This window comes from Camelina sativa, chromosome 11 (genome assembly GCF_030686135.1).
Source record: "Camelina sativa cultivar CO46 ecotype springtype chromosome 11, ASM3068613v1".
Classification (NCBI taxonomy): Eukaryota; Viridiplantae; Streptophyta; class Magnoliopsida; order Brassicales; family Brassicaceae; genus Camelina; species Camelina sativa.
In genome coordinates, this window is record NC_141890.1 from 6,811,542 (window position 1) to 6,822,045 (window position 10,504).

Below are 10,504 nucleotides of genomic sequence, written 5' to 3' on the forward strand. Positions count from 1 at the left end.
TCTCAGCCACAGATTAAAATTCATCAAATTTCTATGAGTTGAGCTTTAAGATGAATCTGTTTCCTTGGAGAATCGAACGGAGGGTTTCTATATTTGTGGTCTAAGAAGGGTTTTAGGTGATTTTGTGGGGGAAAGATTGAAACTTTCTTTTCCCCGTGAATGGTAAACCACGTTGAGATGTCGTCTGGGTTCGTGGGTGTTGTCGTTTCGGATCCATGGCTGCAGAATCAGTTCACTCAAGTCGAACTTCGGACTCTCCATTCCAAGGTTTCTTCTTTTTTGCCTTTTTTCATCGTTCTTTCTATATACAGTCTTACATGTCTTACAGTGGATGTAATCGTTTTGGTTTGTGGTGTAGTTTTTATCTTTGACCCCTGCTATGTGAATTGGGTTCTGATATAACCAGTGATGTGGGTTTTGAAGAGTTTCTCAAGGTATGTTTCTTTGTTTCTTAATGGATCAAGTTTTAAAATTGAGTATCAGTGTGGTGTATTTATAGAATATGGTTTTGGATTGATCTTTATGTGCAGATATATCATAACTTGCTAGGTAAAGCAGCTGAGAAATCTGGTGGTCATAAGAACTCATCCGCGTTTCTTAAAGCTTGTACTACGACACTTCTTCACACTATCTATCAGTCTGAGAAGGGTCCTTTTGTTCAGCACATCAACAGATATCTTGGGGATGACCCCTTTCTGAAGCAGTTCCTTCCTCTTGACCCTGATTCTAATGATTTGTATGAAGCGTACTTCTGTGGTAAGGAATGCATATGATTTCTTTACATTCATATGTTAAGAGTCCATCTCAACACGTACAGAATGCATATGATTTCTGCCTTTTATGCGTTTCTCTTCCTTCCTTTTTGGTGTAGTAAGCTTATAAATGTAGCAGTTCCGGGGACAATAGATGAACGAGCAATCAACACGAAGAGTGTACTCAACCCGTGGGAGTGAAATGAGAATTACACGCTTTGTCTAAACTCTGCCAAAGCCGTTGGATGCACTGTTGTTAATATTGGGACAGAGGACCTAGCCTAAGGACCGGTATGTTTCTCTTCTTAGTATTCTGTGCAAGTGTAATTTGTTTTTTACTGGCCAAACGGCTGAGATGAATGTGCACTACTCTGACCAGGGAGGTCATATGATGTTTGGCAGCCCAGCCTCACCTGGTGCTTGGATTGGTTTCACAATTCATAAAGGTCCGCACACATCCACTTGTCCGTTCTGTGTTTCTTAGTTTTCCTTCAGTGGGATCGAGTATTAACTAAATATTGTTGGTAACTGAAGATTCAACTACTCGCTGATCTCATTTTAAAGAAGACGCCTCAGCTTGTTGAGTTGGTTGAGGACAGAGATGTAACTGAGCTATACCAATCACATTTACAGCCATGTAGATGCTTCTTGTAATCTAACTAGTGATAACAAGTTTATCTCTGTTGCAGGATGTGGAGAAGTTGCTGAGATTACCCTCTGAGAAAGCCTTACTTAAATGGATGAACTTCCATCTTAAGAAAGGAGGTTACAAGAAAACCGTCTCAAACTTTTCTGCGCATTTGAAGGTATTTGGCTTCTGAAAGTACTACTTGGAGGAAACCTCTCTCTGTTGCTTATCCAAATCTTTAGTTAGGCGATTCTCAATTCACGATTGTACTTGTATAAGAGAAATAATATGAACTATATATAAGTCATAAAAGAAACAGAAAGTGTAATCATACTCAAGGTTTTTTGTTTAACAGAAAGTGTAATCATACTCAAGGTTTTTTGTTTAACAGAAAGTGTACTTTGTTATAAGTGTAACAGAAAGTGTAATCATACAGAAAGTGTAAACAGTTAAGATTTAATTTTTTTGTTTCCTATGCACTCGATTTTACTCTAGCTGTCTGTACTTGTTGCAGGAATGGCCTAAACACGGATGGTAAGTATTCATTTGCGGAGATGATAACCGAAGATTTACAGACTTGTAGAGATGAACGATGCTACCGACTATGGATCAACAGCCTCGGGATTGACAGTTATGTCAATCATGTATTTGAAGATGTTAAAAATGGGTAAGCTTTATTTTTAGCTTAGTAAACCAAGCAATCAGTAGAAACTGTACCTGCAGTTGATGATGTTGCATTTGAAAAAAACACTGAAAACCCTCTTTTGTCCTGAAGACTTTTGTCCGTTCTATTTACTAATTTATGCAGATGGATTCTACTGGAGGTTCTTGACAAGATCTCTCCCGGTTCTGTCAACTGGGAGCATGCTTCCAAACCGCCGATTAAGATGCCGTTTAGAAAAGTAGAGAACTGCAATCAAGTCGTAAAGATCGGGAAACAGCTGAATTTATCACTTGTAAATGTAGCTGGAAATGACATAGTTCAAGGGAATAAGAAGCTCATTCTTGGTAATCATTACCCGAGAGATCATGTTTCAATATTTGTTAGCCTGATGAAAGAAGATGATCGCCTTACAAATTGGAGATATGGTTGTTTATCTCAGGTCTCTTATGGCAGTTGGTGAGATTCCATATGCTCTAACTTCTCAAGAGTCTCAGATCTCGGACACTAGGTAAAGAGATGACTGATGCGGATATCCTCAGCTGGGCCAACAGGAAAGTACGAACCATGGGGAGAAAATCGCGAATCTAGAGTTTCAAGGTTCCTTTCTTTACGATTACTACTTCAAACACTTGCCATAAATATGTCTATCAAGCGGGTTATGCTTCCTTAACCTTCTATCGGCGGTAGAGCCAAGTTGTAAACTGGAATCTTGTCGCCAAGGGTGAAACAGGTTCAGTACTTTCTTAACTAGAGTCTAGTTACTTACTCTGTTTAACATACATGATGATGAGAAGAGGTTGAATGCTACATATAATATTTGCACTAAATCCCCTATTTTACATATTTTGTCTTGTGTCTCACATTATTTTTTTGAACTTAATTGTTTTTGGGAGCACAAATCTTTGCCATTATTAAACTATACTACTTTTTTTTTTACTAAAGTTCAAAAATATTCGAATTGAAACACAACCAGTGTTAGCAAAGAAGAGCAAAAGCAGTGTAAGAAAATCATAAATCAAAAAGAAATATGTTGAAGCCCATTTGCAGTAGAAAGCTGCCGAGTTTTCTAGATAATACGAATATAGCATACTAAATACACGAGGGTCATTCCAGCAAAATATATTCAACAAAATCAGGGTTTAATATGTTCCTGGTTACAAAACAACTAAATAATCTCGCCTTCACCATTGATCAGTTAATGTTTCACTCTTGACGATTGACCTAGAACACAAAAAATAATATTAGACAAAAACTAATAATTTATACACATGTATTTATTATATATATGAATTTACTGTACCCTCATTTCGTAAGCTGATTTGATGAGGCCATGACCCTTTAGAATCCATGTGAGCCCACTGTATCCCCAATCGATACCATAGGAATCATACAACTCCCAAAACTCCAACGGTTCTTTACCCTCCTCTAAAAGATACCCATGGCCAGTCAACAGCGCAAGATGAGAAGGATACTCCTCATATGCTTGTCTCTTTAGCTCCGTGGATGTTGGATGCAATAAATCCTGAAAAAACATTTAAAATAACCATTACATTTAAAAAAATATTATTTAAATAAATAATTCAATGTTAACCAAATTCCATACACATAATTTGATTAGAAACTTTACCTTTCCTTGGGACGTGAAATAACTTGGGAACTGATCAATTTCAACCACCAAGGGTGCATCTAACAATAGACGCTCAACTAATCCTTCAAAATCTTCACTCTGAGATTCTTCTTCCGGCTTGTTATGAACAAGAATTTCCTCCACGTACCCCTCGTTTTTCATGAAATCCACCAGATGTTGTATAGACTTCAATGTCCGATTCTTAGCTTGATAAAAGAGGGGAACGCCATCCATGATCTTTTCAATAGTTAAATTGGCTCCTGCAACTCCTTTAATCTTCATGAGTGCATACCACTGTCTGTAAAATGATATAGCCCAACAGTTGTCTTTAGAGAAAAAAAACACAAAGAGAGCCAATTAATTATATTGTCATATAATTCACTAGAAAACTTTTAGTTATCTCCTACAAAATTCTTGAACCAAAACAAATTCATGAATCTAAATATATTCTCTCTTACGGTAAATAATTAATCAAGAATACATAAAACAGAGCTCATATATAATTCTATGTATATAAAATTATTAAAAGATTAATATACCTTCAGTTTGAACACACTGACCGGCAAGAATATCATTCTTATTCCAAGAATATAGGTGAGTTGATTTAGACCATTTAGATTGGGTGGTTTTCTGGGGAAAAAATAAGAAGAAAAACAAACACATGTTAAGTTGTCTACTTAACGCATTCATTAAAAAAAGGGAAAATCAACCCACAAATATATATACATACCTGCCATTTGGCAAAAACGCCAGGGACATCGGTTTTTTGGGGTAATTTCTTCAGCAAATCTCTGATATTTTTGCATATATCTTTCACTTATTTGAAAGATTTTCTCATCTCCTCCTGACCAATTAATTGGAAACCCAAATACAAACTTAAATGAATCATGTAAATAGTGAATTTTCAAAGAGAATCAACAAATTTATATTTACTAACAAAGAAAACTTTTAGTTATTAATTTTTATTTGTGGTTAATAATTATCATACCAAATATAGCTTCATTACAAACTTAAAAAAAAAAAATAGAGAAAAATAAAATCAATATGAAAACCGTTTGATATATCTATATAGAAAAGACAGATACACTTACAGACATATTTCTTACACAAAAAAAAAAAAAAAAAAAAAAAAAAATGATTAACAAAAATAGAGAAATTAAGTGAATCGGTAACCTGAGATTTGGGCTCACGTATCTTCTGCTTCTTTTTCAGTGCATCATCGCCCGTTTCCTGTAAATCCCAAAAAAACGAACAAATGCGAAGCCATTAACAGTTAAAATAAAAGCTCAAAATGAGAAAAAACAAAAAAAGAAACAAAAAAAAAGAAACAAAAGAATGGAAGGATTACAGTGGAGGGAGAAGTGGAAGAAGCGGAAGCTTTAATCCTAAGACTTTTGGGTTTTCCCCGTTGCCAGCGGGAGAGAAGTGAAAGAAGTGGAAACTTTAACCCTAGACTTTCTATTACTTATTTATATCCTCATCTTCTTCTTCTTTTTTTTCTTATTTTGGTTTGGGCTCGGTTTTTACTTTTATTGACCCAGGCCTTTTTAAATTCTTGGGCTTTTCATGAATGCAAAATATAGCACAAACACACACACCCAGATTTGATGAGATATTAATTAAAGGTACGATCATCTGCGATCAATTGTTGTTATATACTTTGGATAATCAAATCATATAAACACTACTTGTGACTCTGATCAAGTAGTTTTATTAGCTTCCATGTCAAATTTCCCTTAACGTGTAAAACTGAAAGATATATAAGAAAACAATGTAAAAATATATATAATTTGTTATTAAAATTTGCATTAAAACAATATTCTCCAGTTCATAATTGAATTTACCGACTTAACCGCATTTCCTCGGACAAGAGCAGTACAAGCAGGAGATAAAATGAGAACTACACACACCTTTATACAAAGGATTCAACAGAACCCCCACAACACTACTCTCTCACTAACAACTGAATTTAAAAATGTCGTTTAAAATTGTTAAACGTTTTTAAAAGAGTATATGAATATATTTTTTATGTCCATACATAACCCAAACACACAAAAAAAAAAAAGTAAAGAAGAGTAAATTCTTAAAATAATAAAAATCCAAAGAGCTATGTTCAACTTTGTTTGTAATATGTAATAGAGTTTTAATTAGCTTTAGTTAGATTGCGGTGTACTTTATATACGCCCCGGCTCTTCAGTCTTCTCGTGTGATGGATCGATCATTCATTCACGCGTAGTTACATAGACCATAGACGCAGAACTCGCCGACTTCACACGGATTGTTACACTGTCCACAATGACGTTTGTCGTAAGCCAAGTAAACGCATTGGCCGCGACAACATGTTTGTGAGAACTTGCATTTGTTCTTACACGCGCCGCAGTTCTTGTCGTCATTGCTCACGTCTATGCACTTGTTGCTGCAGCATGTCACCGTCGAGTTGCTTCCTCCGCCTCCGTAGAGATTACATATTTCAGGGTCCTTGTTGCAATGGTCCGCAGCGTTAGGGTTTCGCTCGCCTACTTCCTTCTGAGCCAAGAACCGACTTGGCCTTATAGTAGGCGTACCCGGTACATCGAAGCTCGTGAGCTCCACGGTGGTGGTGGTTGTGGTTCTGGTTGTGATGACTGCGATTGTGATTGCGGTTGTTATAGCGATGGTCACGAGTAGCTTCAAGAGGGCCATTTTCTTCGGAGCTTTGGGGTTGTGTGCGTGAAAGGGAGAGAGAGAGAGGTTGTTCTTCTTTTTTCTTCTTAGAGAGACTGTGAGAGAGAAAGAATTGAGAATGGTGAGGAAGGAGAGGATGGAGTTAGGATTTATATATAGTTGTCGTCAACTAGAGTTGACGCAGGAAGTGCGGTAACAAAATGTGATTATATATTTATTTTTCGTTTAGTTTTTGTAAGTATTTTATGATTATGTGTGTTTTGTCCATAAAAATAAACAAATAAAGGAAACAGTTAGAATACAAACTATGTGCATGTATACATTGTTATGGTGCATGCATTACGTCTTTAGGAATAGAGAAGAAATACAAAAATATGTATTTAACATGTTTACATGATGAAACCAGTTGACTACTTGTTTCAAGATATTTTATTTAGTTGTTAGATGAACTTTTACCACAGGAGATAATTAATCCATCCCCATTGGCCGACCTAAGGTAATTCAGGCGAGTTGAACGGAGAAGCAAAGGCGTCCAATTTTTTTAAAAATGATTTTTTATTGGTAGCGAGAACCAAGAAACATTGATTTTTCTTTCTAATATAGGCAAAATTATTAGACAAGCCAGCTTTAACTTGTGTATTAGAAAACTCGTTCCTCCATGTTTAATCAGCCAGCAATACAATTAATCTACATATATACTTTGAAGATGAAAAGTTCATTACAAGTATGCATGCAACACTACGTTAACTAATGAAGTTAAACTACGCTCCTGTTGACACGAATTGGTTCTTAATCAATTAGCTTTTGACACAATTTTATCATTCACGTTTTTGTATTACTACTCAGCTGGAATAGGTCGTGTGTTCGTCAAGTATTCTTTTTCCATCTATAACATAAACAGTTCAGTTTATAAAGCAGTTTTAATGTAGTATTGAATTATGGTTCTTTTATATATAATTTATAACAGATTTTTTAAATAAAAAAATTGACAAGTTTATTATGTTAGGTTTTATCGTTTTGGTTTGATTTTTGGAACTGTGGACTAAAAATAAGGATTTGAAGTATTTGACTCTAGTCATGCTTTGATTGTAAAAGTCAGCAAATGATTTTGTTTTGTTTGGCTGGAATTGTAGAAAACAACATATAAAACTGAAACACAAGAAACAATATATATTTATATTTTCTTTAAATTAAATAAAATTATTTAAAATTACAGTTTTTTTTGGACAAAATTATTTGAAATTACATTAAAACATTATTTCTCTAATTCACAATTGAATCTACCGGTTTAATGGCATTTCTTCCGACGAAAGGATTGAATGAGAACCACACACCTTTATTATATCAATAAACAATTCAACAGACCCAACGGTCCAACCCCCACAAGGCCACAATACTAATCTCTCACTAACCACATAATTTGAAAATGTCTTACAAGAATCTAAAACATTTTCTTGAAGAAAAATCTGAATATTTTTCTTTTTAATATATACATATAACCAAAAACACACCAAAAAATATAAAGAGAACAAGAAACACTATTATTAAACGAAACAAAAATCCAGAGTATTACTGGTGGTATACAAAAGATGTGATCATGTTATGTGAATCAATAACATGTTGAAATCAGCTTACTACCAAAAACAGTTCGAAGATGCGGCAGAAAGATATGACAGGTTCAATGTTCTTGGCTAATGAATAAAAGCTTTCAGGACCCATACAAATTTATAAAAATCTTTCAACTCTTATAATTTCATTTACTCTGTAGTCCATACAATTTTTTTCTATCTTTTGCGTGGTCGATATTACAAAGCAAAAACCACATTCATATACTTTTTTTTTACCTTATGTGCTCATTTGCCACCAATCTCCCTTATATAAAGAGTTTTCAAGTTGTGAAATTCTAAATGAGAATTGCGAGAGAGAAAACTTTAGGTTTTTGAGTTATTTTTTCCTAAATAAAAGAGTTTTTCTTGAGATTGTGTATGAAATTCTTTCTTTTAAATTCTAGAATCTTGAGCTTGTTGTTTTTTCCCCTATTGATGACTTTGTCTTTATGTTTTTTTTTGGAGACTCTAATACCCTTAAGAGGGCCAAATCTCAGGTTACTTGTTAAATCAAATAAAAACAGCTTTTCAGATTCACTTAAACCAGCTTTACCTTCACTTTTTTTGTTGTTCTTTGACAATAATCATGTTTTTTGTTGTTTGATTTTTGTAGGAAAATGATGAAGATGAAGAAATAGTTCGGGAAATGATGTAAGTGTATATGTCTTTTCATGAAACGATTTTTTTTTGGACAAAGTATGTATTTTGTAGTAATGAAGTTTTATTTTGGATGATAATCATTAATATCAATTGAAAACTAGTAATAACTAATTAGTAATGTTTGTAATAATTAATGAAATTTTATTTTGGATGATAATTATCAACTGAAAAGTAGTAATAAGTAACGTTTGTAGTAATTAATGAATCTTTATTTTGGATGATATTTGTTAACGATTAGTAATAAGTAACGTTTGTAGTAAGTAGTAACTAATGAAACTTTATTTTGGATGATAATTGAAAAATAGTAATAGGTAACGTTTGTAGTAATTAATGAAGCTTTATTTTGAATGATAATTATAAACCACAATTGGAAAATAGTAATAAGTAACGTTTGTAGTAATTAATGAAGCTTTATTTTGGATGATAATTATTAACGATAATTAAAAAATAGTAATAAGTAATGTTTGTAGTAATTAATGAAGCTTTATTTTGGATGATAATTATTAACGAAAACTAAAAACTAATTACGAAACAAGAAAAGAAGATTTTTGTTGAAATCTGGTTGTTAGTAAATATTTTGTTGATTGTCTTGGAAAAAAATCACTATTTACATAATGAGTGTGTAAATTTGTTTTTGGGGTTTCTCGGATAAATGTACAAGAAATCTGATACTCCAAAATCTTTTCAACAAGTGAAAGATATTTGCAAAAACACTGAATATTTGTTCAGAGACAATGCTTACAAAAAAGGACATCCCTTCTGTTTTTGGGACATGACAGATATTGATATATGAATCTGTTTATAAAATTAAGCATATCTCTTTTGTTTAATGAATGTGTTAAACATGTCTTTTACTTGCAAATATAAATAGAACTTAGATGAAGATAGTATGATGAAAATTTGTTAGGAGTATTTTGTTGTAATCTGGTATGATGTTATTTTTTTCACATAACTAAAGCCTTCTTTGTTAGTAAATAACAACAGACCCACTGGTCCAACCCCTACAAGGCCACAACACCAATCTCTCAATATTCACATAGTTTGAAAATGTCTTATAAGAATGTAAAACGTTTTTTTGAAGAAATTTTTTTAATATGTACACATAACCAAAAGCACACCAAAAAAAAATATAAAGAGAATAATAGACACTACTATTAAACGAAAAAAAAATCCATTGTAGTACTGGTGGTATACAAAAGATGTGATCATGTTATGTGAACCAAGAACATATTGAGATAAGCATAAGGGTGGTACGTACTACCAAAAACAGTTCGAAGACGCGACAGAGAGATATGACAGTTTCAATGTTCTTGGCTAATGAATAAAGCTTTCAGGACCCATACAAATTTTATAAAAATCTTTCAAACTCTTTATAATTCATTTCCTCTGTAATCCCTACAATTTTTTAATATCTTTTGCGTGGTTGATATTACAAAGCAAAAACCACATTCATATACTTTTTTTGTTTACCTTATGTGCTCATCTGCCACCAATCTGCGTACCATTCTGCATTCTCCATTCATTTGATCCATAGAATCGTATAATACAAAGTCATAAACATTTAATCAAAATATGAAACTTCAATATTTACTGCACAACATTAGTACATGAGTGTCATTCTAGGTTTAATATATTCTAAGTTAGAAAACAACTAAATTACCTAAGTAAGATATAGATAAGTTTTTAATGTCTTCCCTCTTCACAATTGACCTAGAACACAAAAATTATATATCAATCTAATTTATACATATGTACATATTAGTGTTATATATAGCTCTGATACTCTATCACACTTGACTTAAAACCTAGTTATGACAAGCAAAAAGCACTCAAAAGACTTAATTAAAACCTATAAAACTATGAAAGTGAATTTTAATTGTAAGATTATAACACAAGTTTACC

The 10,504-nt window shown here is 33.1% G+C and overlaps 2 protein-coding genes, 1 long non-coding RNA gene and 1 pseudogene across 5 annotated transcripts; 2 read left to right on the forward strand and 2 right to left on the reverse strand.

Moving 5' to 3' along the window:
- Positions 1 to 177: 177 nt before the first annotated feature.
- On the forward strand, positions 178 to 2,887 carry LOC104727719 (fimbrin-1-like; annotated as a pseudogene). Its single transcript, XR_015571314.1, has 10 exons — positions 178 to 267; positions 312 to 434; positions 531 to 756; positions 872 to 1,043; positions 1,160 to 1,198; positions 1,287 to 1,355; positions 1,442 to 1,558; positions 1,895 to 2,047; positions 2,189 to 2,388; positions 2,484 to 2,887. The product of XR_015571314.1 is annotated as a fimbrin-1-like (transcript).
- LOC147933700 (uncharacterized) lies at positions 1,608 to 1,859 on the forward strand. Its single transcript, XR_015572069.1, has 2 exons — positions 1,608 to 1,719; positions 1,756 to 1,859. It is a non-coding gene; the product is annotated as an uncharacterized LOC147933700 (long non-coding RNA).
- A 170-nt stretch (positions 2,888 to 3,057) lies between the features above and the next one.
- On the reverse strand, positions 3,058 to 5,116 carry LOC104722198 (uncharacterized). Of its 2 annotated transcripts, none has more exons than XM_087474492.1 (7): positions 5,020 to 5,116; positions 4,845 to 4,901; positions 4,402 to 4,515; positions 4,211 to 4,301; positions 3,672 to 3,997; positions 3,345 to 3,566; positions 3,058 to 3,265 (listed from the first exon to the last, which is right to left on the reverse strand). In XM_087474492.1, the coding sequence occupies exons 5-7, from the start codon at positions 3,951 to 3,953 to the stop codon at positions 3,248 to 3,250; spliced, it is 522 nt and encodes a 173-aa protein (XP_087330618.1). In that variant the 5' UTR covers positions 3,954 to 3,997; positions 4,211 to 4,301; positions 4,402 to 4,515; positions 4,845 to 4,901; positions 5,020 to 5,116; the 3' UTR covers positions 3,058 to 3,247. The 2 variants fall into 2 exon arrangements, with proteins under 2 accessions (XP_087330618.1, XP_010438636.2); XM_010440334.3 differs by having other exon boundaries at positions 5,001 to 5,116.
- Positions 5,117 to 5,897: 781 nt separating this feature from the next.
- On the reverse strand, positions 5,898 to 6,420 carry LOC104722200 (stigma-specific STIG1-like protein 1). The gene has a single exon (XM_010440336.3). The coding sequence runs from the start codon at positions 6,351 to 6,353 to the stop codon at positions 5,898 to 5,900; it is 456 nt and encodes a 151-aa protein (XP_010438638.1). The 5' UTR covers positions 6,354 to 6,420.
- Between the last annotated feature and the right edge of the window lie 4,084 nt (positions 6,421 to 10,504).

Bases quoted from the DNA above. Each gene is read 5' to 3' on its own strand.
- LOC104722198 (XM_087474492.1), bottom strand. From the start codon at position 3,953: ATGAAGATTAAAGGAGTTGCAGGAGCCAATTTAACTATTGAAAAGATC. The intron at 3,567-3,671 runs GTAAAGTTTCTA...ATGTTTTTTCAG, and splicing joins ATTTCACGTCCCAAGGAAAG to GATTTATTGCATCCAACATC.
- LOC104722200 (XM_010440336.3), bottom strand. From the start codon at position 6,353: ATGGCCCTCTTGAAGCTACTCGTGACCATCGCTATAACAACCGCAATC.